This window comes from Denticeps clupeoides, chromosome 7, assembly GCF_900700375.1.
Source record: "Denticeps clupeoides chromosome 7, fDenClu1.1, whole genome shotgun sequence".
NCBI classification, from domain to species: Eukaryota; Metazoa; Chordata; class Actinopteri; order Clupeiformes; family Denticipitidae; genus Denticeps; species Denticeps clupeoides.
The window spans coordinates 20,980,508-21,007,672 of NC_041713.1; the positions used below are offsets into that span (position 1 = coordinate 20,980,508).

The window sequence follows — 27,165 nt, forward strand, 5'->3', positions numbered from 1 at the left end:
TTGATTATTCATTTCATTTTCCCTCCCGTCGTTCCGTCATCTGTTTCAACAGCCACGAGTCATTATTACTTATTCTTTTCACACCGGCTGTGTGTCCACCGCATGGTAATGACAGGAAGCTTTTCAGCCACACACTGCTGGAAACAAGCGATACTCTCATTGTGTGAAAGTGTGAGATTTTACCTGCCATTAAATGATCGGGGGTTTTTTTTGGTAAAATTTCACACTTGCTTGACACTTGCTTGTTTCCCGCAGTGTGTGGCTTTTTATCATCACCATGCAGTGGACACACACACAGACGATGATGTGACATCCACAGGAGACGAGCATGAATGAAATTTGAATGAGTATGAAATTGGTGTGAATCATACATGGATTTCACAGTCATCAGATCTTCACAGAGCTCAAAATCTTTTGTCACCATCACCATCACAATAATGAATGAAGGAGGACTGATTTCAGTTTGTAAAAGACTATATCTATCTGTGCTCATGGCAAATGCGAGTGGACTTTTTCCCGAGTGGGTATAACTGCAGACTTTCATAAGGCTCCTTATACGACTCCTAAAAAAAGACAGTCCTTGAAGATGGAAATGGTTCTGCCTCCTTGTTCTGGTCCATTGTCGGGTCCACGGTCTTTTCAAAGTATTTCCTGATCTTTAATTAAATATTTTTCTGCTTTGAAAGAATATCACTCTTTGAGCTCTGAATAGGTTCAAATAAGACAGAAAACTGGGGAAACAAAAAGGGGAGAACTGAAACTAGCCCGCAGGCGTGTGGTGATTGCCAGAACTCAGAACACTACTAAACAGGTGCAAGGCCAATGACGGGGCCTTTTAAAAGCTGTCCTGATTGGGCACAGGTGATGTCTCCAGCTGCAGCCAATCCTGACACAAGGCCACTGTAAACAGTCACTTAGGGCCCTACAGAGTGGTGCAGGATTTGATGAAGATTCGATCAATAAATGTAAGCAACAGGAAACTATTGTAGACAACTGTTTATTGCAATACGCAACAAGACAACACCCAGCCAGTCGACGCATCCGCCCAGCATTTTTCTTATCTTCGATCACATGTCATCAAAACATCAAGAAGACTGTGGTAGAAGACAGTTTCAATCATTTTTTTAGAGCATTTCTCAGACGCCCTTATCCAGAGTGACTTACAATCAGTAGTTACAGGGACAGCCCCCCCCCCCTGGAGGCACTTAGGGTTAAGTGTCTTGCTCAGGGACACAATGGTAGTAAGTGGGGTTTGAACCTGGGTCTTCTGGTTCATAGGTGAGTGTGTTACCCACTAGGCTACTACCACCCGTAGTGGTATAATTTGTGTGAGTGTTTGCATTAACTATGTGTTTCTGCAGGTCAGCTAAGGGAGGCACCATTCTGAGTGCCTCAAGGACAGGCCTCGTCTCTTCTATGTGCACGTGTGTGTGCTTAGGCATAGAACATTGATCAATTCATAATACATTTCAATAACTTCAGTGTGGGAATAAGTGTTCAAAATACAACCTGCATATATATCTTATTTATCTGTGCTCCTTCACGCATACACAAAGTTAAACTCATAGTAAAACTAAGTTTAAGTGTGTGAGTTCAGTGAATGTAATCACATCTGTCATGATAATTCTTTTCCTGGCTGCAGACCTTTCGTGTTGGCAATGGATACAAACAGTCTACAATTATTTGGGAAAGATAATAAATGTTCATGTTTAATATTCTGTGCTTGCATCATTTTATTGATCAGGGACACAATCTTTTGGGCTTCTCTTCTGGTTGCACAGTTGAAGCAAATGTTTTTTTTCACTTGTTCTCTGCAAAATATATTCCGTAAAAAAACCCACTCAATACATCTGAATCAAAATGCTAATTATCAAAAACATCAATTAGTTGAAACTGGTCAAAATAAGAAAAAAGAATACCAACCATCTCATTTATACCATCTAATAACCAGCATAATCGGATTACTTTAACTTCTACAGTAAAAACAGGGTGAAATACGGTGCAAAGCATGTGGTTCTCCAACATTTCCTTTTGGATGAGCTGATTATCTAACCAGCAGCTCATTAAGAAGAAGGTGTGTTGATGTGGAAATTCAACAAATAGATACTCAGTCTGTGCAAGCGGTCTCTTGTTGTCCGATTCAGACTCGAACCTATGTTCTTGCTGAATGGGCTCAGGTACAGAGCCTGATTAGAGCAGGATTAACTATAATGTGAGGCATGAATCTAAAGAAACATTTTTTTTTTTATGTTACAACAGCTGCAACTGGAAATGTCAGTGAACCACCGGGCAGCGCTAAAAGCAAAAACCCCTGGACTTCGTAATAGCTGCATTTCTGTGGGATGCAGGACAAATTGGGGCACTTGTCTCTGGGCCTGTGATTGTGGCGTCCCCCTCCCCCAGCTCTGCCTCTGCTGGCACCGTGTCCCTCTACCTGCTGACATTCACCTTCAGCCTCTTTCATTAATGTTGTGGCACAGAAATACCACACCTGCCCAGCCGACCTTTGCTGCGCTGTGGGGGTGGAAGCACTCTGGGGACAGCCCTAGGCACCCAGTTGTCATGCAGCCATGACTGCTGCTTGAATTAGGTCCTAATGAAGAGTGGCATGGAGTTGGACAAGTCACAGACAAATCTGATCAATGGGGTGATAGTGTGAGAAAAGTTCACCAGCATACAGCAGAAGAGCAAGTGAAAAGTGGCGATAAATGGCGGGTTGGCTGAAGCTCCCAGTATAGATAGCAGGGTTAGAAGTGAGGAAACACTGAGGACGTTTGAGTGATCACAGATGTGCAGCAGCAGCGGAAGAAAGTTGCTCATTGTCCCTGTAGCAAGAAGCAGAAGACTTGCCTGAGATCAGAACCTACAGGTAAGCATCATTTTAAACCTTCAGAAGCAGCATCTCATCAGGTTAGATTCTACTCATTGAGCCCCTTCAGAGTCAATTATGTTTATTTCTATAAAAAGGATACATTGGGCGCCTTATTATGAGGATCTATGGCTTTTTTGTTGGTGAGTTGTTCATTAGAGACCGGGGGTGTGGCTGAGCACATGTTGTACGACACTCCTGATGGGATGTGCACTCAGAATTAGAAAATAGTCCCTACATTCCTCCAGGCTGTGGTTTCTATTTTTGTCATTGATTAAAAGATTCAGTTTTTTTTAAATCAGGTTTATTATAAGACTGGTATTTTGCTAAATGAACATGTCATTATAATGGCAATTTGTCATGGACGTTGCACCTCTTTTAAAGATGCAAAGATTAAGTGCATATTGCACCCAAAACATAATTATGCATATTATGCTCCTCTAAATAGTTAAGACAATTAAAAATTTTCAAGGCAACATGATGGCATGGTGGTAGCAACGTGGCCTCACACCTCCAAGGTTCGAATCCTTGTGTGAGTGTTGGCTCGGGTTTCGTCACGGTTCTTCAGTTTCCACCCACCATCCATAGACATGGACACATTTACATTTACATTTACATTTACATTTACATTTACGGCATTTGGCAGACACCCTTATCCAGAGCGACTTACAACGTGCTTTCAAGTTACCATCAATGAAGAGATCAATTCCGGTTCACTAGGACCCCAACTATGAATACATCTATTTTATTCACTCTGTTGTAGATTCTGTACACAAAGTTCGACAACAAGAAAGTTACAAGTTAATCTAAATATTCTTTAAAGAGGAAGGTCTTGAGCTGTCGTTTGAAGGAGCTCAGTGACTGAGCTGTTCTGACCTCGAGGGGAAGTTCATTCCACCACCGAGGGGCCAAGACGGAGAAGAGTCAAGATGAATGTTTTCCTTTTACCTTCAGAGATGGAGGGACCAGGCGAGCAGTACTGGAGGCTCGGAGTATACGAGGTGCAGTGCGAGGTGTAATAAGGGCTGTGAGGTAGGATGGTGCTGCTCCATGTTTGGCTTTGTAGGCCAGCATCAGTATTTTGAACCTGATGCGTGCAGCTACTGGGAGCCAGTGGAGGGGACGTAGCAGAGGGGTGGTGTGGGAGAATTTGGGAAGGTTGAAGATCAGTCGTGCTGCTGCATTTTGTATGAGTTGAAGAGGTCGGATGGTACATAGATGTAGACCAGCTAGAAGGGAGTTACAGTAGTCCAGTCGTGAGATTACTAAGGACTGAACCAGTAGTTGGGTGGCCTGGGTTGACAGGTAAGGGCGGATTCGTCTGATATTATAGAGAAGGAATCTACATGAGCGGGAAAGATTGCTGATGTGACTAGGTGAATTGGTGACCCTGAATTGTCCATAGATCTGAGCGAGTGAGTGTTTATGTGTGTGTGTCCTGGAAAAGGCTTCTGCAGCGACGACCCTGAATGACAGGACAAAGCAGTTGTGGAAAGTGAGTGAATTAAGTGTGCAATAGTCGTTTCATTAAAATAGTCCCCACATCCCTCTGGGGTGACCTAGTGGGTGACACAGTCGCCTATGAACAGAAGACTCAGGTTCAAATCCCACCCACTACCATTGTGTCCCTTAGCAAGAAACTTTACTCTGAGTGTCTCCACTGTCCCTGTAACTACTGATTGCAGGTCTCACTGGATAGAAGTGTCTGATAAATGCCATAAATGTAAATGTAATTATTACATACAAGTGATATATAAAATAGACCAAAACAGTAGTCTAAAATGTAAAAAAATTATGCGGTTTTCTGTTCAAATTAAATCAGGTGAAAATGATCATGAACACCTTTCAGGGGTTGCCCGGGGTTGACTGGGAGTGTTGGGGAGGGGGGGTCCATTAAGATGAGACAATCGATGGCAAAAGGTGAATCATGATTCAATACAATAGCTGCTCCCTGAAGGCAGATGTTGAAGGCGTAGATAATGGTGATATCTGTTAATAAAGCCCCGGGGTTTTTCCCAGCAGCTCTTCTTACACCCTTGTTGGTCCACTTGTGTTTTTGTTGGTCCACTTGTGTGGCTCAAGCAACGGGCAAACTATATTGTTTCCAGATCACATAACCCAGTGAACTATATAGTGGGGAAGTAGAACTGGGCCATATATTGCCTCATTATGAATTCACTGTCTCAGGAACACTTTGACACTTCTGTGATGCTTTGGCTGTCATTTTATCATTTACTTCAAAAGACAGATGACCAAGTGTCATCGTTTTTGGTCTGTTTAATTGGTTTAATTACATTCATTTTTGAATGACTGATGTCATTTTCATGTAAACTTCCTAGCACCACCATAGTCCAATTTTAAGGTATACAAGAGCGCAAACCTGTCAGAACCCCTCAAACCCCTCTTCTGATGGTGGATTCATGCACATTAATTTTACCTGAAGTGACCTTTAGTTGGTACCTGGGAAACTGGCTTACTTGATCTTTGACGGTCAAACATGGGTCAGCCTTCTAGCACCATTGTCATGCTTTAAATCAGAAGGATACAGAACATGAACACAGCTTATAATTACAGTGGCACCAGCCATTCACTTTAAGTTGATACAGAATTTGGAAGAAGTAGAACTAGGCCATATGTTGCCTCATTATGAATTCAATGTCTCAGGAACACTTTGACACTTCTGTGATGGTTTGGCTGTCAATTCTGTAATCTCACTAATCTGCTTCCAAATTACAGAAATACATTTGAAGGAATAAAATGTAGGCAATAAACCCCCTTTTTCAGAGATCATTTAGGTAGAAGCTCACAAGTGGTTTTCATCTGAAACAAGTGTGTCACAACCATGGTGGCATGACGAGGCAGGTGAACGGAGATGATGACGAAACTGGACGAGGAAGAAGGATGCAATCGCACGACATCACCGGGGTTTAATGGGTGAAGAACAGGACAGGGGACACATCCGGCAACAGGTGAACATGTAACATAACAAAGACCCGACGGCGAACAGAAACGAACAGGGCAGCTTTATACATTAGACACAGGTGAAAACGATTGGGGGACATTACACATGACTAACGTGAAACTGCGGTCCGGATCCCGAACCCCCCTCTTAGGCAGGACACCCGGCGTGCTCACCAAAGCAGTTCACGGAGGAGGGAAGGAAGTCCATACACTGAGTCTTTATGAGTAGAGTCGAGAAGAATCGATTTGAGACGAGATGAGATGAGAAGAAACGAGAAACGAGCTTTAGTCACAGGGCTCTTGCAGTGGCGGCATACAGTGGCAGAGCTGTGGGGTGGCTGGGGTGGCTGAGGCCACCTCACGCTCAATCCTGGCCACTATTGGCCACCGCAAGCACCGCATCACAACCATCACAATTTTTTTGCCCTGCAGCATGGGGAAAAAAATTCTAACTTTGTGGCAAGATGGTTAGGTGTACAAAGATAAATTTGAGTAGTAGATCTTGTTTGCACATATGGCTTGCGTCGATCTGACTTACATATCACAGACCATTTTGAAAAGAAAAAGATGTTTTTTTGGCATTTTAATGCAAGTTGTTACCAGAGTGTGTACACTGGTAAGCTATGTATTGAAAATTTGTACCCTATTGTGTGAGGTGTGCTCATATATATATATATATATATATAGAGAGAGAGAGAGAGAGAGAGAGAGTCTTTAGTCCTTATTAGGCCCGTTAATGAAATGTAAAAAAAAATACAAGTCTGCTTTATGATTGTACGAATGTATACATTACAAGTATGGATTTATTTGTATCATATTTTATACACATCATGCAATAACAAACACCATCATTCTCTGCATTGTGAGTCCAATTCTTATATTCCACATAGGAAGATATGCCTAGCGGGTAAGGAAGTGGACATCATAATTAATAAGGGTTGTCGGTTCAAATCCCAAACCACAAAAATGTCATTAAGGTCCACTTGAGCGAGGTACTGTCCCCACAGGCTGAGAAAATGAGTCTAATACTGGGGACACGTTTCATTGTGTGTGCTGTCCATGCTGTGCATCAAACTGACTTTCACTTGCAACTTCTTTCATTCTTATTAATAAAATGTAATGTTTGATTCAACTTTCGAATAAAACAATGCGGTGAAGTAAATAAAAAATGTAAACAATTACTCTTTGAATGTACTCTGGACATAACAAAACAGTGGCAGAATAGCCAGCAGTGGTTAAAAAAAGGTATTACATTAATGTTATATTCTAATATTCTAATTGTAATATTATGGGGGCCAGAGCAGTGGTTGTGTTTCATTGTAACGCTAATGACCAGATTTCAGGTTTTCGTTTTCTTGGATAGCAGCAGGAGGAGCCTGGAGCTGTGTACGCGCCTCCTCTCCTCTACTCTCCTCTCCTCTCCTCCTCCTCCTCCTCCTCCTCTCCTGGGAGTCTGCTGCGTTCTCCCGTTACCTGGTTACAAGCGGACGGTGGCGCATGAACTCGACACCAGGCGCGCACACGCTCCCGATGCGGCCGAACCGAGAGCCGCGCCGAGCCGAACCGAGAGCCGAACCGAGAGCCGAGCCGAACCGAGAACCGAGCGGACGGACGGACACCAGCGCAAGTTGGATGGAAGGTAAGTTTTTTTTTTTTATCGCAGGTGAGGGTGGAGCGAAGTGCCCCGTGGCCGTGAAAGGCCCCCTGTGCTTTTTTTTATTATTATTATTATAATTATTTTCTGATTTGTGGAAGCACCATCTCTCCACCCTTCGGTTCTGTTCGCTTTATTACTTTTCCTCAGAATAAATTGGCGGCGCCGACGGGCTGTGCAGGTATGTTGAGCTTTTTCCCGCCATGTGTCTGGAGGTAAATAAGCCCTTAAATGAAGCTTGGAGTTGGTGGGCTTTTACGGAAGAAGCTGCTGCTTTATATTTCCAAATACCACCTTGTAATTGTAGGTTGGTGAACAGGGTGAGATTTAACAGCCACGCAAACTTTATGCACTTGTGTTCAGAGCTCACGAATATGAAATCAGCATGAGCAATAATCTACTAATGTCCGTTGTAAAATGGACAGGTTCAGTGTGGTAGAACAGCGCTGTGCCTGGACTGGCTGGATTTAGGGCTTGATGCCTCACATGCAGCACTGGAGGCTCGGTTGGGGAGGCAGATGGATTGATGGGAGAAAACTGGCCACCGCCGCTCGCCCCACGTGTCTGCATCAGTGTGAGCGTCCGGACGCCATGCCACCGCCGCGCAAAGCCAAACCGTCCAAGCCGAGAGTGATGGAGGTGCACGCCCGGCGCATCTGGCCAATTAGCGGCTCTCCCTCTCTTCCTGCGCCACTCCACCTCGGCCTCCGCGCCAGCCGGTGCTCCGGCTCCCTAATGCACTTCATTAGGGTTCGTTTCATCCTCCTGTTTGTTCGCTGGGCCATGAATGAAGAATGGCGGAGGCGCGTCAGAGAGTGGGCGCAGTTCATATAGCAGGGGCAGTCCTAACATCAATAATAACGTCAATATTTAGGGTGGATGTAGCCTAGAGGGTAACGCACTCGCCTATGAACCAGAAGACCCAGGGTCAAATCCCACCTACTACCATTGTGTCCCTGAGCAAGACACTTGTCTCCAGGGGGACTGTCCCTATAACTGCTGAGTGTAAGTCTCTCTGGATAGGGGCGTCGGGTAAATGCTGTAAATGTAATGCAATAATCACACTGTGGGCTGGGGGACAGGGAGGGACAAAGAGCGGCTTCTACCGGTAAATTACAGCTATTAGATTTAGATTTATTTCCCCTGTGACATTTGAATGCTTTGGACACAACTGTAGTTTCCAATATAATGAAGTTAATGGGCCCTAATTTCAAGGTGCTAGGATTTTTTTTAACACTGGGATAAGTTTTGCTGGGAGTGGACATGCTGATGATGTGTTGGACTTATGCACATATGCACGTATGAGTGCAAATTAGATCTGACTTTAGTGGGCCTGGCTGAGCTTTCTGCCAATCAGTCCGCCAGACTGAGAATTGTCTCTGTAGAGCATAATCATCTTTACAAAATTCCTCATCAGTAGTCAGTAAGGATACATAAAGGTATAAGCATTAAGCATTAAAAACAGATACAAAATTTGGGCACACCTACTCATTTATGGGTCTTTAATTTTTTACATTATAGAACAAAAGTAAAGACACAGGACTATGAAAAAAAAAACACATGTGAGGTAATAAGCAAAAGAAAAATCAAGGCAAAAAGTTGAACATCTGAGTCTCTCCAACTCAGGGAGCTTTTGCTGGGATGGCAGCATTTCACACTCTTGTCTCCACCACCTTAGTTTGGACAACGGTCACGGTTTCCAACAGTCCTGAAGGTTTATGCTGCACACTTTCATATTATACACTCGTGTTAATCAGCATCTCATGAAGCGGATTTTGACAATAATGAACAGATCAGTCATGGAGGTAAAAAGAGGCGACTGAAAAAAAAACTGATTAATCAAAAATACTTCACTTTCTCCTGATACCACAAACACTAAATATGTTTCTTGCATTGGATTCTTCCAAAGTCCTCCTTCTTAGTCTCCATTCCAGCTCATTGGCCGTAGACCCACATGTGATTCACACCGTCAGCAAATTTGGGCCATAATGGGTGGCAGAAGTTAAAACTGCCTGTGTGAGGCGGGCGGGGCTGTAGCCCTCTCTCTTCCTCACAATTATCCTTCAAACCATCACAATAAATCCGTATATTGTCCCAAGGTTCCGTTTACACCTTCCCATATGGATCCACCATCGCTCCTTTGCACTCATCACAAGCCACGGCAGGCATGTGGCATTCACCGTAATGCAGAGAGCCGCTCCCGTCTGGGCTCGGGGCTCGGGTTCATTCGTTCGTGATTCGTTCTGAAAATGCCACTGATGCGGGGAACCGGAGGCTCTCTGTCTGGTGGAATGCGCATTTGCCGCATTTATTCCTTTTTTTGGCTTCTGTAGCTTGCGGCCGTGATGGGTTAGAGAGTGTGATTGTGGGAAGGTGATCAAGGAAATAAAAGTTTATGGCCCTGTGGTGATGTAAGTGTGGGAGAAGCTCTCCAGCCCTGAGGGACAACTCAGCTCTGTGGGCTCCACAGCACAAAAATATCACAAACCGGCAGAATATGGCTGAAGGAGTTCATTTTTAGATAAGCAGGATCATAAGAAAGATCGTGTAATGATTTATTCATGCCTTCCAGGCAAACTTCAGCCCGGAGAGAGTTTATCCACGTTTAGCTTTTTCGTTATTTATTTGTTTATTTAGGTTTTTCGGTTGCCGAGCAAATCTCTCATACACACACACACACACACACACACATATGCATTCACACACAGAGCACAAAATGACCTCATGCACTCTGAGAGGGCTGTAGGTGTATTAAGAGTCTCCGAACAATGACCAGTTTCATTTCGAGCAGACTCTGCACAAAGGGGCCATATATAGAGCAAGTATGACGTCCGCTGCATTCTAACTGTCATCCAGCTCCACACACAATGGGCGCTTCTCCTCGTACTACAGCATGAGGTACGTCCACCTTATAGCCACTCGGTTTCTGCCGCTTGGATGCGATGCCGATGCGATGGTGGATCAGCGGTCCGTCTGATGATGGGGAAGACGTCTCTGGTGCCTAATAAAGTGGCTTGTGAGTGTATGGCCGTAACTGCTTGGATATTATAACACTCTGAATAAAAGCCTGAAAGCTGATAAGTTCTACAAACAGTGGCCAGTCTCTGACCTTGAGTCCCACACTGTTTGCTCCTGTTTATATGCCGGCTCTTATTTTTAGGCAGTGTGAAACACACGCTGAAGCTGTGCTGCTGGACGATAAAAATGGACCTGAAGGGCAGTGGCGGGGAGGCAGGAGGAATCTTTATCTACAGAGTCCCTTTCCTTCGCGCGTGTTGTGTAAAAAATCCATTTGTGTTCAGGCAGCCTTTCTGTGATAGCTCTCTCACACCTCGCTCCCTCGCTCCCTCGCTCTGAAAAGCGAATGCCTTTGAAGTGCACTGAACGCCGCTGAGCATATTGACCCCAGCGACTGAGCTGAAGTATCCAGTGCTCATCGGCCTGGCTACTGCTGAACCTGGATCAGCCATCACCAGGCGGCCTTCAGTGGGCAGTGGGACATCATCCTCTGTATTTCCTCCGAAAAGCTCTTCCTTCTCCCACACTTCTGTCTGGGATGCATTCACCATGTCTTTTCAAAGCCTCCAGAACCTCCCTGTCTCCGTGCCAACCAACACCATTTCCCCCTGTCCTGTCCAACTTCCTCTTCCACACCGCCTGCATTTCCTGTCCATAAACCCCCTACTAGGCCTTCCTCTTTTTCTCCTGACTGGAAGCTCCATTCTCATCATCCTTCTCCCAACATACTCAGTGTCGTCTTCTTTTGGAAACGTTACCATTGTGTCCCTGAGCTCTTGCTCAGGGGGACTGTCCCTGTCACTACTGGTGTAAGACGCTCTGGATAAAGGGCATTAAGTGTTTTCCTTGAAACTCTGATCCTCATGCATATAATGTAATCAACCTGCATGCATCTTCCTCCACTTTTATACGTCACTTATATGTCTTCCTCCCTCATCTTAAACAATGGGTTGGTTCACCACAGACATTTTCATCCTTTTTTGCTAAATCTACTGCCATCTGACCTTCTGCATTCCTATCTTTGACACCGTACCTACGTGTCACCTCCTCATCACCTCCTCATCACCTTCACCAAAATGCCCACTGCAGTCTGCTCCAACCACCACTCTGCACTACTTCATCCATCTAACTCCAAACTCATTTTTCTCACCCATATCACACCCAGCCTGCAGGGCATTGGCACTAATAACATTCGTCACCCCTTCAATTTCCAACTTTACACCCATCACTTTGTCTGACACTATTTTCACCCTCAGAACATCCTCTTCCTTCAAACGAACACCTGCCCTTCTTCCCTTGCTTCTGGTCCCCTGCACGCACAATATATCAACCTTCCTTCTCTCCGTCACATCAGCAGCTCTCTCCCTTTACCTGTTATGCTGTCAGCACCCTTCCATTTCTACTCTCCTACCATTCCTCCTGCATCTGGACACACCTTCCCCACGGCAGCAGTAGTCCAATTTCCACTAGCACACTGTCGTTGTTAACCCAGGCCTCAACCGATCCCTTGTGGGAAATTGTCTGAATGCCCGCGCAATTGATATGGCAATTTTTTATGGACTGGGGACCGACATGGAGAAATACTCTGGTAGGCACCTCACTACTGACTGGGTTAAAAGTTAAAATGTGCATTTAAAATTTTAGGAAGTGCTGATTTGTAAGAAAATAAATTATATCAGTGTGAATTTTTTTTTTCAAGATTTAACCTCTAGACCAGTTTAACCAGGTTTACTGACTTGAGATTGTCGTTTTTCCTGCAGTGAGTAGGGACCAGTGATGTGTGGGTTGATCTGATTAAGCAGTGCCCCAAGTTCAAATGAAATTTTAGCATTAGGTCAAGTGTCATCTAAAGGTTAATAACATGCTGGTTTCATTGATTAATTAATATTATTCATTTTATTTTGCAGTCAGTAATTAAACTGCATGCAGTGATGCATGTTCCTGTTCATGCTCCAAGGCCATGAGGTTGAAATTGCGGCGGCCTCTCAAATCCAGGATCTTAAATACTCCTACATTGACAGGGTTTTTTTTTATCCTTGCAGCTACAAGCCATCCCATTCTCGCAGATTTTTTCCATATTCATGACAAGAGAATAATACTCAGCAACTACAGAGGGTGCTAATGGGCAGCAATACTCCACTAATGTACAAAGTTTACCCTGAACCTAATGCTCCATGTTCTCCCAGCAGCACGTGGCAACCTTCTAAAAAGCGATGATATAGCACTATGGGGTCAGTCTGCTTACACAATTTACTACTCAAAACCAAATTTTGTCATTACAATAAATACCACTGCAGTTTTGACAGTATGGCATAGCTGAAAGTGAGGATATTTCCTGAGCATAGCAATTTAAAATGTTGCCTCAAATGTCAAAATGTCTTCTAGGTAGAGAACTTGTTATGTAATCACACTTTCTCAGTTAATCAATCAGTAAATACAGCAAAGTCATATAATTGTGATATTTGTCATCTGTGCTCAAGCCACAACTATGTTCCGCTTTAGGATATCTGGAAGTGTAGTATGAACTCCAAAAAACTATTCTGGAGGATGGTAAATATTCAAGTCCATTCAAGTAAAATATACTTAATTATATTAGTCAATGAGCTAAAGCTAAAGAAATTCAATAAATCATGCCCACACCACCCAATTGTGTAAGAGCAGCTACAAAAATAAATAGAATAATATTTACCCAAACTGAAGGTGTTCTGGACGTTCTGTGACGTGGGGCGGGATATTTTTGCATGGGTTAATTTACATGTGCCCGCCTACTGGGGTTTATGCATTGTGTGGCACAGTTGGCACAGTGTCACAGTCGTTACTGCATTGTAAGCATTGGCGAAGGGGAGGGTATGAGCTGAACAAGGTGGTTACTGGGGGCATTACACAGTTTGGGTGATTGCTGGCTGGTTCAGTTTGATGGGTCGGTGACTGTTAGTCTGTCCATAGCTTTATCAGACGCCATTATCCAAAGCGACTTACAATCAGTAGTTACATGGACAGTCCCCCTGGAGACACTCAGGGTTAACAGTATTGCTCAGGGACACAGTGGTAATAAGTGGGGTTAGATCCTCGGTCTTCTGGTTCCTAGGCGAGTGTGTTACCCACTAGGCTACTTCCACCCAAGTTATGCTTGCACATTTCTTCAGTTACTGGCACATCAACTTCAGCGGCTGCCTCATATATCCTACTCAACCGTCCTGTCTTTTCATTGTATTAAATGTTCTTTAAAATGTATATTAAAATGTATATTTTTAAATACCATATGATATTTTAAAAACTGAACAAATGAACAGGCTGAATAAAAATGGTTCAAAATTATTTAGTGGCTGGAATTAGGCTCTAAACTGAGTGATTTCCTTTGAAATGACATGAACAGGGAGTGGGCTGGGAATTGATGGCTGGGTCAGAGAAAGGACAATGCTGAGGCTTAAAAGAAATGTGGAGCCCTGGTTGGCAGGCTACACGTGTACCATGTAGCAAGAAGCAGGGCTGACTGAGAGCAGGTGTTTGGGGTCCTCTACTCTTTCTCTTTCTTCTCCTCTTTTAAAAGAAAATTGGCTGGTAATTACAGCACTTATCTTGGTGAAAGTGAACCTGTGCACCAGCCTGTCTTTGTTCTGGATGTGAGAATGGGTTCGGATATCTGCAGGAAATGGCTGCAGTCATTAAGGGAAGTGTTTGCTGCCGAGTTCAAGTTTGCTTCCTTGCACAAAAGGTCACACATGCCGTACGTGATTAGAAGGCTGCATAGCTGTAATTGAATCCATAGTCCGAATGCATTAAGCTGTTTCATCGAGTGTGTTTAAGCCTGGGGCTGATTGTGACTGCATTTTTTGGAGCGTTGCTGATAAGGATAAGAATGCCCCACCCCTTGACCTCTTCCACCATTTTACTGCAGTGGTCACCAGCTGCAGAAAGATGCTGAGAAACAGTCCCGGCTTTGAAGGAACGGCAACTGTAAATATGAGCAGGAGGAAAAACTGAATCTGACTGGAACTCTTAATAAAACAGCATAATTAACATTTCTGGCTATTATCAGATTAGTAGTTACAGGGACAGTCCCCTTGGAGACACTCCGGGTTAAGTGTCTTGCTCAGGGACACAAGTAAAAGTGAAGTGATTGTCATTGTGAAACACAGAATCACAGCACACGGCGACACAATGAAATGTGTCCTCTGTATTTAACCATCACCCTTGGTGAGCAGGGGGCAGCCATGACAGGCACCCAGGGAGCAGTGTGTGGGGACAGCTCCTCAGTGGCACCTTGGCGGGTCGGGATTCAAACCGGCAGCCTTCTGATTACAGGGCCGCTTCCTTAACCGCTAGGTCACCACTGCCCCTTAAAAAACCCCAACTAGATAGCACTTTCTGATTTTAACATAATGCTAGTAAGTGGGGTTTGTGGCCTTCTGCTTTGTAGGTGAGTGTCTTACCCACTAGGCCACTACCACCCCTAAAATTTGGTCAAGTTAAGTGTCAAAGAGCCCGACTGGCATCAAAGAACACATGGAAAAAAAATGGCAGCCACGGGTAGTTAATAAGCAGATGACTATGACTGTATATCCATTGTCAGCATGGGTTTAGACTCATCATGTGAAACAGTCTGGAGGGTAGCCACATTAGATCACATGATGAAGCCATATTGACGCAAGTGCTTTCGTATGGAGAACTGGTAGGCAGGTCCTTGTGTCATCTGCAACAGCAGAAAAACATCTAATGACTTGCAGCCTTCATTTATTAAAACATGATGATTAAAACATGATTTCATGATGAAGCTGCACCCAATATACACAGCCGTACCCATCTCTCATGTCAAGTGAGTAAAAATTCAGTGCAGCAGTCGCTGTGTGCTGATGCTGATTATGAAATGAACCACACAGCCTACAGGGCAATAAGCAACAACAAAATCAAAGCACTGTGTGAGCATGAAGCTGATTCTTTTTTATACAAAGGTTTCATTTGGAATGACTGCATGTTCTATTGTGGCTGTCCTTGAAGTTCGTCACAAAGCCAAGCTTCAGTAAAAGTTGCTATAAAATATTTTATACACTACAGGTCAAAAGGATGGATTCTAAAGAATCCAATGCAAGAAACATAGTCTGTGTACATGTGCACACCTGTTTGTGTGTGTGTGTTTCTTCTTTTTTCTATAAGAGGGAGAAATCACTTGTTTTTTATAAAAAAAAATCAGGATGGAGCTTATTAGACATTCATCTTTAACCTTCAACTTAATCAGAGTGGTTCATTCAGACCCGTGTTCTGTACACACTGTCAGCAAAGTTGTCTCTGGCTTCAAAGCAGACAACTGAGATTACCACATGCACACTCTTTTGGTGGAAAAACTGAAAATCTGCTCAACACAGACTGATGAGACGGTGAAAGCACTTGATGATGGAATTAGTTCAATGAGCTCAAATCAGGTCATATGTTTGCCATAGCGATTATGTTTAATCACCTCTTTGTGATGATTGTGGTTGTTCAGCTACACTTTAGAGCATAACGTGTTGAGTGCACTGGAAGGCGTGGAATAAGCTTCACGCTTGCTGCTGAGAGCCCAGATCACGGCAAGAGGACCAGCCTCTTTAGACAATTCAAGTGAAACTCGCAACGTTTTAAAGCCTTTTTTTTACGGCTGTGTATATTGACTTTGTGGTGTTTCGGCATCTGTCTGTTCTTTGTTAGCTAAAGACACGCTGCCGTCTGAGGATTTCATCTTCTTCTGCATGAAATAGTATCCATTATACTAATGATACTTCACACTGAAAACACCTTTTCATGCTTTGCACAGATGGAACCGGAAGACAAGTGTGAATTTTACAAGCATGAATAACATTATGGAAGCTTTTATGTTAATACCACTGCACTCGTTTAAAAAAAAAAAAAGTGAGACAGTGCTCTGAGGCTCATTCAGTTTCTGCATCTGGGAAGCATTAACATTAATGAACAGTCAACATTCGACTGAAAGCCACACGGTGCTTAGGAGGGGTGCGAGTGGCAGGTGTGAATTTTCTGAGAGTCATATGTACCGCACACATGCAGGCTCCTCTATAGTGCACACACACATTTGCATTTGTGCTTATGCAGCATAATGGATGTATATTAAAAGTGTAACATGTATGTGTGACCTTTAAAAGTTAAGGACCTAAATTTTACAGAAAAAAATAACATTCACTTTACTGTAAATGCGTGCACAACACAGAGAGTAAAAACTGTACAATTGCACTGCTGCATAGAATGACAAATTCAGGCTATGCACATAATTCACTATGGTAAAATTTGGTTTGCATTCACGTTGGATCTATATTTCTTCCAGAAGGAGTGGCATTAAAGATGCATATTATCTAGAAGTGTAAAGCGAGTGCAACATATCAGTTCACCTGGTAACTGATGAAATATGTATTATTAGCACAGGCTCTCCATATGTGGGAACATGCTTTGTTTAATTTGTCTGAGGTGTCAATAGGCGCGCCACCTGGCCAAACACCGACCCCAGAGCGAAGTCAATTTCAGACCCGCATATTCTCCATGTCCTTTAATTGTTTCCTGTCTGACTCACGTATTCTGACGCCCTGCTAGTGTTGTCTTTCTTTATCAACTCAATCTAAGCTCTTGATTGTGTTTTGCGTCGCCCTTAACCTCTCTGGCATGTGTGAAGTCACCACCCGTCCACCACTCAGTATCTTCATTGCCTTCAGCCACGTCTTGGTGGTGAAATGCTTCTGCTCTAAAATTCTGTATTATGTTACAGACCCCCAATAATCATATTTCATTAACCACATACAACAAGACAGCTTAATCCAAAACAAGAGCCAATGCATTAAATGTTTTCATCCTTTTATTTTTCTGCAGGGGAAAACCTATTTTGCTGAGCACAACAAGAACAGACAAGCTCTAAAGGAAAGACATGGAGTCAGCAATCCTTTCAACATCTGCCGCCCCCGACATACAGAGTAATGCCACTGGTCCACCATGTGTCCCAGACCTCCCTCAATCTCTGGTCTTATTCAACGACACCTTCCTGAACCTTTCCTGCCTGCTGAACTTGACCAATTGCACCAACACCACAGATCTGGCCAACCCTCCTGGTGCTGTGGAGGCCGTCCTCATCCCCCTCATATACATCATTGTTTGCATCATTGGCTTGGGAGGAAACACTCTGGTCATCCACATTGTGCTGCACTATACTAAGACTGAGTCTGTCACCAACATTTACATCCTGAACCTGGCTATCGCTGATGAGCTCTTCATGCTAGGCCTGCCTTTTCTGGCAGTGCAAAGTGCACTGCAGTCCTGGCCCTTTGGTTCCTTCATGTGTCGTCTGGTCATGACTGTGGACACCTTCAACCAGTTCACCAGCATCTTCTGCCTGACGGTAATGAGCATTGACCGATACCTGGCAGTGGTGCATCCTATAAGGTCTTCAAAGTGGCGCCGTCCACAGATAGCGAAGGCCGTGAATGGCACTGTGTGGGCCTTGTCCTTCATGGTGGTCGTGCCTGTGGTGGTCTTTGCTGATGTTCACAGAGGACATTGCAACATAATCTGGCCAAAACCAGAAAACATATGGCGTGCGGCTTTCATAATATTCACCTCCACGGTTGGGTTTTTCTTTCCATTGCTGGTCATCTGCCTCTGCTATTTACTCATCGTTTTTAAGATTCGCAGCTCGGGGAAGAAGGTCCATGCCACCTCCAACAAGCGGCGCAAGTCTGAACGTAAAGTCACCCGCATGGTGGTGATTGTAGTGGCCGTGTTTGTCTTTTGCTGGCTGCCATTCTTTGCCCTGAACATAATCAACCTTATTGTGGAGCTACCAGATGAGCCTAAAGGACTTTACTATTTTGTAGTGGTCCTTGGATACACCAACAGCTGTGCCAACCCCATCATCTATGGGTTTATGTCAGAGAACTTCAAGAGAGGCTTCCAGAAGGCCCTGTGCCGCTCCTCACGGAGAGTGCAGAACCATGAGCCCACAGAACAAGAGCACCACCAGGATGACCGCAGGCAGGTGCTCATGCCACGAGAGAGCCTCCGGAGAGCCATGAAGGATGATGACGAAGACGATGATGAAGTGGACCAAGATGAGGTAACAGAGATGACAGAAATCTGCAGGATTGCTCAGAATGGAAATGGCGGTGGGCAACCAAACACGTCCTGTGCCCACCTGTCCGATAAGGCCATGGTCCAGGACGCACCTGAGTACCCAACCCCAGAAAGGAGAGGCCCATTGGGGGACAATTCTGGGAAAGCCTCATGCTTTGGGCCTGCAGCAGCAATGCCTGCTCTGCTAAATGGGGCTAAAAATGGAAGCGTTAAACCATTGCCAGAGGAGCCTGTGGAGAAGAACACACTGCTGGAAATCAGCTATCTGTAGTGTCAGAATGTCAAACTGTGACTGATACCTGACATAGATCAGTATTACTTTCCTTTTAATTCTGATGGAGTTCTCAGATCCTTGCTGTGACAACAGAACAAACTGATTGTGCATAGACACTGGTGGATGAAGTACACAAAGCATGTACTTGAGTAAAAGTAGATTTTACTCCAGTAAAAACAGAAGTCCTTCACTTAAATTTCTACTTGAGTAAAAGTATTTGCCTTCAAATGTACTTAAGTACAAAAAGTAAAAGTACAGTGATTTATTGCGGCTCTAATGTCTCATTTTAATTTACTAGTTAAATCAATTCATTTTAGGTCAATTTTTACATCAATTTTAAGAGGAAAGCCATTAATTTCCCTGCCTTGATAACTATTAAAATGATCATAAATGTACTTTTACGTCATTTATCAGACACCCTTATCCAGAATAACTTGCAATCAGTAGTGACAGGCACAGTCATCCTGAAGACACTCAGGGTTAAGTGTCTTGCTCAGGGACTGTGGCTTCAAACCACCTTTATCATTTTGGTATAGACAAAGTTTTTGGTAGCTAAACCTGTGAAAATTGTAGAACAGATTGCTAGTACAGAGTGTGAGTTACTGAGATATTGAGATGCAGAGTTTTTAATGGACTAATGGACATTTTGTTTTTCATCTACTACTGTATTCACATAATAAGTGTTTTGGGTGATAATTATTGGGTGATCATCACCCTTATAGCCAATCAGTGCACGACGTAACATATAGGTGTCAAACTTGTGACCCACGGGCCACATCCGGTCTGACATACAATTACATCTGACCTGCAAGATCATTTAATATAGTTCTATTATTATGGATGGGTGATTTGAAGCACTGATAACACACAAATTACATATCCCATAATGCAACAGTTGCCTTGCTGAATGCAATCCGTTCAGTAGATATAAGTTGCATTAAACACTCTAAAATCAAGCCGATTTTTAGAGCAACGTCTAAATGAAAATTTATATTTTTCTCTCAAAATACTGATGATTTTAATATGATTGTACAATTTAGGATCTGGCAACAATCTGAAAACATACAATATAATAAAATTATTTGAAAAGACACAGCCATCTACCTGAAATCGCTAAAATATCTTTAACCTGCTACTGGCATTATGGGTAGGTTTCCCAACCTGTCTAGCTAACTGTGTTGAGAAACAAGCCATCAGAATTAACTTGTAAATTTACCCGTTTCCTTAGATTAGATGGTGAATTCTTGTAAAATGAAATCTTATAGGGCTGAGGCAGGCACAAATCCCTCAAATAAGGCAGTTGGATGTTTTGGCAAACTGGACATAAGTACTTCAAATTAGTACAGTAACGAATTACAATTACTTCATTACTATCCCCCATTGTACATAGATGTTTAAATGATCCAAACGGTCATTTAAACATCTAACGGTCCAGCAATCTGCTAGACATTTTGAACCCTCTTATGTAAAATAAGATTTTATGTCAATGTGTGGTCTTAAATATACTGATCTTCACCCATTCTCTCCACTGATTAATATAAAATTATTTAGAAAAAATGCAGATGGCCTTGAACCCCCTCAGAGAGACATGAAGGGGGTTGTATTGAGAATTGAGAGTGATGTGAGAATCTAACATGGTTCTTGGCCAGATGTACCTTGAATTTTACTGTACTAACACCAAAAATCAGCTGAAGCACCTCGTCAAGCAGGTTCGTTCCATGCCCACTCCTCTGGAAACGATTGCACTGCGTCCTGTACCTCCATCCAGCATTTTTGCCACATGCTGATCCAGGACCAGGCTCTATTAAAAAAAATCCCTATAAGAAAATACAGTGGTTTATTTTTTGGAATTATGTATTATGATGGTGTCTGCCTCCTGTAAACTCTTAGCATCATCCAGTACAATTTATGTGAATAAACTGTAGTTATAACATGTGTGTGTGTGTATTGATGAAAAAATATGTTGCATAGCTTATAGTAATGCAAAGTCAGGCCCACTGAAGACAGTGGAAAGCTGGGTGTATGCTCTATTTTATTAATTTTTTCATTATTTGCATCACACGCCTGTTCATGGTTGTTGTTTTTTGTGAAGCTGTGCTGTACAGGTCGGCAGTCCTTTCTGTAAATAGGCAGCTGCACCAACAGGTACAAAACGAGCACTGATTTGAGTCCTGCTTCTGTATTCTGCTTGTCACCTCCACCTCCGCAACCTCTAACCCCCCCTCTCACCCCCGCACTCACTCGTTCAGAAATGATGATTAAAGCAGATCAAATTTATGAGGATCTTAATAGCAACTGTGGTTCGAGAGACATTCTTCCCCAGTGGTCCTTGTGTATCTGTGTAGAGGTGTACTGTGGAGTTTTTCACACACACAATTATTTTCAGTTTTGTGTTAAATAATCCGTTTTTTTGTCCTAGTGTGTGGCAGGTTAACTGTGAGCGTGCTCAGATGTTATTTTTCCTTTCTTTTCTGGAGTGCTGTTTTTGTGAAGGACTGTTTGCACGTCCCACCCTCGCAGATAAGCTTACGTCCCTCACTGTGGGTAGGGTTGTGGCAATCGGATGGCCCTGTGATTGGACAGTCCATCATATCTTCATAAATATCAGTGATTCATTGGCTGCTTGACTCCCACAGCGACCCGCCTACGTACAATATGGATACACAAAGGGGCCAGCAGTGCTGCAGGGGGCTGGTAAACAGTGAGACATTATTCTGCTTATTCTGCAGAGCTCCTGTGCAAATAAAGCCATTTGCTGGAGGCCTGAAATACGCTGGAGCCCACATTGCCATGCTGTTCACTGAATCACTATTCATTTAGATCAGACTAATTATTTTTTCCTATCATTGGCCTGTAGTTATTCATCCACGCATTACACCATAATTGTTTTAATATGTTTGTAAGAGACCAGCAGACTAAAATTAATATTGCTTTTCCTGTAATTTTACATTTTCTCTTGCTTGTACTCTTTTTGATTTGATTGATATAAATGACATAACCAACTATAAAATATATGAAAAAATGGAAATGGAAGAGTGGGAGATTTGCTGCCTGGTGTCTCAGGATTCTTTTCTCTTTTTTTTTTGTTGTTGCAAATAATGCAAATTGTGTTTGTGTTTCAGCAGCAAGCCTTAGATCTCTATATTTCATGAAAAGAGGGAAAATAAATATACTTTTTTGAAATTCTACTGGTTTGTCTTTTTCAGAGAGAGACTCAAATATATTTTCAGGCAGAAAAGCAAATTTCCCAATTTGCAATGTAATTAAAGATTTTTGAAATCCCTATTCCATTAAAGTCATTTTAGCCATAATATAACAAAGGTGTCAAATGAAAGCAGTGAGTTGTAAATCTTCATTAACATGCACTGACAAAGCAGAAATTCATTTTTCCAGAACAACCTTGTGTGCTTTTTTGACACCATATGTGACTTTGGTGTCGTTTTTTAGATTAACCTCAATTTTTTCTTAATTATTACTTCCATAAATCCTAGAAACCAGATTACCAGATATGATAAAGTTATTTAAAACACACTGCGCTGGTCTTCAGATGTATCTCTATCTCATCCAAGTAGGGCTATTGAGAAATAGAATCCAGTGCGGAGCAATAGGTAAATGGCAGGAGTATCTGAGGCCAAGCCATCACCAGGACAGATGGAGACCACAGCTCTCTGTGTTGTTTGAGAACCAAGCTCCTTCCTGACCTATACTCAAGTGTCACCGTGATTCCCTGTCCCAACATATCCTACAGCACCATCATTCTTTGCTCAGGTGCATTAGACTGCCCACAATAAAACTCCACTTTACATAAGCCATCTCCAAAGGTGTTTCAGAGAATTTGGTAGCACATCCAACCAGCCCACAGACCAAGTGCAACCACACCAGCCCAGGACCTCCACATCCAGCATGTTCAGCTTCATGATCGCCTGAGACCAGCCACCCAGACAGCTGCAGCAACTGGTTTGCATAACCAATTGGTTTGCATAACCAATTGGTTTGCATAACCAAAGAATTTCTGCACAAACTGTCAGAAACTGTCTTAGGGAAGCTAATCTGCATGCTCATCCTCCTCATTGGGGTCTGGATCTGACTGTCATTGTAACCGACTGGAGTGCACACATATCCTAACATTCAATTCACATTCACATTGAAGAGCCATTCTGTTCATAGATGAGTCCTGGTTTTCACTGTTCAGTGCAGATGGCAACCAGTGTGTGTGGTGTCATGTGGGTGAGCGGGTTTGCTGACGTCAACATTGTGGATCGAGTGGCGGTGTGGGGTTATGGTATGGGTGTATGTCATTGAGAAAAAACACAGGTGCATTTTATTGATGGCATTTTGAATCCACAGATATATCATGACGAGATCCTGAGGCTGGTTGGGCCATTCATCCACAATCCATGATCACCAATAAAGACACATACGCATGAATGCTGTTCATAGACTTCAGTTCAGCATTCAACACCATAATTCCCTAGTACCTGGCTGAGAAGCTGAGACTGCTGGATCTGAACACCTTCTTTGCAACTTGGACTTCCTGATTGAGAGACCTCATTCTGTCCGGATCAGGAACAGCATCTCCAGTACCACCACACTGAGCACTGGAGCTCCTCAGGGCTGTGTTCTCAGTCCAATACTGTTCACCCTGCTGACCCATGACAGCCAAGAAAGCCCAGCAGAGGAAAGCCCATCTCCCACCACACATCCTCACAACCTTCTATAGAGGGACTATTGAGAGTTTCTGCATCACTGTCTGGTTTGGGAACTGCACCACATCAGACCGCATAGTGTGGACAGCTAAGAATCATCTGAGTCTCTTTCCCCTCCATACTGGAAATGTATCAAACGCGCTGCATCTGGAAAGCCACCAGTATTGTGAAGAACTCTACACACCCCTCATCTGCACTCTTCACCCTCCTGCCATCCGGATAAGGTACCGAAGCATTCAGGCCCTCACAGACTCTGCAGCAGCTTCATCCCACAAGCCATCAGACACCAGAACACTCAGGGACTTTCCACTCTGGACTGACAACCACACACTCTCCCTCATATGTTCAGAACATATCTCTATTACAGCAGCAGTTGCACATTGCTACTCTGCACCTTCATGACTTGTGTTGCTGTTTTTTTAGCGCCGTCTCTTTTGTTATTCTTGCACTGCTTGTCTTGCGCTGTCTCTGTCCCACGTTTGCACATTATGCTGCCAGGGTTTTCGATGTCACACACATGCAATTTATGTCAGTATGTAACTCTGTTTAAATGTTACATGTAGCACCAGGTTCCAGAGAAACTTTGTTTCGTTTCACTATCTACTATGTGCTCAAATTGAACTTGAATACTTGAGCCAATAGAGCTTTTTTTTTATAGAAATCATAATGAAATTAAGAGAATATGAAATGTGTTGATGTGGGGTAAAATGATATTGGAGGTTTTTGGAAAGGAAAAAAACAGTGTTGGATAAAATTTTAAATAGGCGTCAAAAAGGTGTATTTGTGTTGGCATGATTATCCTGAATTGTTAAATAAAATGGTCAGAGGCAATCTTGGGGGAAACAAAAAGAGGGTGTGTCCTTATATGTCCACTTTTATTTGCTTTATACAGAATACACCTGCCTATAAACCAGAAAACCACAAAGTCACAGGTTCAAATCCCACTTACTACATTGTGTCCCTGAGACAAACACTTAACCCTGAGTGTCTCCATGGGGACTGTCCCTGTAAATTCTTTAAATGTAAATCAATTAGTATGCCAATTCCTTGGCCACAAATGTGTCTTGTATTTGTCCATGAGAGTGGGGACCCATTATGCAGCCCTTGTCTCCATATTCCCTTCATTTCTCATCATTATTATGCCTTAGAAGGAAACAGGATATTCATAATACCTGCCAGCTGATGCCAAAAAGCAACACAAGCAGGCTAAAGTATACACAACTAAGATTGGACACAGCGTGCACTTCAAAATGGACATTTGAGTGGCTTAAATGCTAATAAGCAGTAGTTGATCCCTTCCATCTCCATCTCAAACTACCAATTACAAGTAGTTGGTGGAGAGGTGTCCTCCACAGTGTCCTCAACAGTCCTCACCAGTTTCTTACAGGTGCACCGATGAGTCAATCCTGACAAAGTTGTCACATCCTGGTATTTCATTAATATTGTTCTGCACACAGTGGTATTGGAACAGGAAGTTGTGAGATGTGAAAGGATGCAGGGCCGGCCATAACACATTTGGAACCCAAGGCAAGATTTTAGGTGGCACCCCCATGCATTGCAGTAAATTTCACTGCTAGAGCAGATATACTCACAAGAAACTGAATAGCTTTGACTTAGACCTTCTTTTATTTAAATAAACCAATAGCAAATTTAAAATACTACAAAAAACATATTATTTTCTTTAAACGATTAATCTAGCAATTATTTTTACGAAGCATCTCACAATTAATTTTCCTAATCGGTTTGATTCGATTTGATTTCCACATTAATGACTAATACAGGGAGTGCAGAATTATTAGGCAAGTTGTATTTTTGAGGAATAATTTTATTATTGAACAACAACCATGTTCTCAATGAACCCAAAAACTCATTAATATCAAAGCTGAATGTTTTTGGAAGTAGTTTTTAGTTGGTTTTTATTTTTAGCTATTTTAGGGGGATATCTGTGTGTGCAGGTGACTATTACTGTGCATAATTATTAGACAACTTAACAAAAAACAAATATATACCCATTTCAATTATTTATTTTTACCAGTGAAACCAATATAACATCTCCACATTCACAAATATACATTTCTGACATTCAAAAACAAAACAAAAACAAATCAGCGACCAATATAGCCACCTTTCTTTGCAAGGACACTCAAAAGCCTGCCATCCATGGATTCTGTCAGTGTTTTGATCTGTTCACCATCAACATTAACCCTAACACACACAAACTGACCATGCACCAGTCACTCTGTGCAGCTTTGGTCTGCCAACTACCTCACTTGTCACTTTGTCACTTTAAACTTACCTCTGTTGCACTACATGGTTTTGCACTCTCCACCATGTGCCCTTATTTGTATATGGTGTTTTTAAAATTGTATATTGTGTTTTTTTTTTTTTATTGTATTTATACCTTTGTATTCAATGTTACTGTTTTGTATTTAATGTTACTTGTATGGGTCTGAGAGTAACGTAATTTCAATTCTCTGCATGTCCTGTACATGTGGCAGAATTGACAATAAAGCTGACTTTGACTTTGAACATTGCGTGCAGCAGCAACCACAGCCTCCCAGACACTGTTCAGAGAGGTGTACTGTTTTCCCTCCTTGTAAATCTCACATTTGATGATGGACCACAGGTTCTCAATGGGGTTCAGATCAGGTGAACAAGGAGGCCATGTCATTAGTTTTTCTTCTTTTATACCCTTTCTTGCCAGCCACGCTGTGGAGTACTTGGACACGTGTGATGGAGCATTGTCCTGCATGAAAATCATGTTTTTCTTGAAGAATGCAGACTTCATCCTGTACCACTGCTTGAAGAAGGTGTCTTCCAGAAACTGGCAGTAGGACTGGGAGTTGAGCCTGACTCCATCCTCAACCTGAAAAGGCCCCACAAGCTCATCTTTGATGATACCAGCCCAAACCAGTACTCCACCTTGCTGGCATCTGAGCTCTCTGCCCTTTACCAATCCAGCCACGGGCCCATCCATCTGGCCCATCAAGACTCACTCTCATTTCATCAGTCTTGAGATATTTCTTGGCCCAGTCTTGAAGTTTCAGCTTGTGTGTCTTGTTCAGTGGTGGTCGTCTTTCAGCCTTTCTTACCTTGGCCATGTCTCTGAGTATTGCACACCTTGTGCTTTTGGGCACTCCAGTGATGTTGCAGCTCTGAAATATGGCCAAACTGGTGGCAAGTGGCATCTTGGCAGCTGCACGCTTGACTTTTCTCAGTTCATGGGCAGTTATTTTGCGCCTTGGTTTTTCCACACGCTTCTTGCAACCCTGTTGACTATTTTGAATGAAGCGCTTGATTGTTCGATGATCACGCTTCATATGCTTTGCAATTGTAAGAGTGCTGCATCCCTCTGCAAGATATCTCACTATTTTTGACTTTTCTGAGACTGTCAAGTCTTTCTTTTGACCCATTTTGCCAAAGGAAAGGAAGTTGCCTAATAATTATGCACACCTGATATAGGGTGTTGATGTCATTAAACCACACCCCTTCTCATTACAGAGATGCAGATCACCTAATATGCTTAATTGGTAGTAGGCTTACGAGCCTATACAGCTTGGAGTAAGACAACATGCATGAA

The 27,165-nt window shown here is 42.9% G+C and overlaps 1 protein-coding gene across 2 annotated transcripts; it reads left to right on the top strand.

Moving 5' to 3' along the window:
• Positions 1-7,237: 7,237 nt before the first annotated feature.
• Positions 7,238-21,876, top strand: sstr3 (somatostatin receptor 3). 2 transcript variants are annotated; one of them, XM_028987632.1, is made up of 2 exons: positions 7,238-7,469; positions 17,352-21,876. In XM_028987632.1, exon 2 carries the CDS (start codon positions 17,407-17,409, stop codon positions 18,874-18,876), a length of 1,470 nt encoding a protein of 489 aa, XP_028843465.1. In that variant the 5' UTR covers positions 7,238-7,469; positions 17,352-17,406; the 3' UTR covers positions 18,877-21,876. The 2 variants fall into 2 exon arrangements, with proteins under 2 accessions (XP_028843465.1, XP_028843466.1); XM_028987633.1 differs by lacking the exon at positions 7,238-7,469 and adding an exon at positions 7,582-7,665.
• The last annotated feature ends 5,289 nt before the right edge of the window (positions 21,877-27,165 follow it).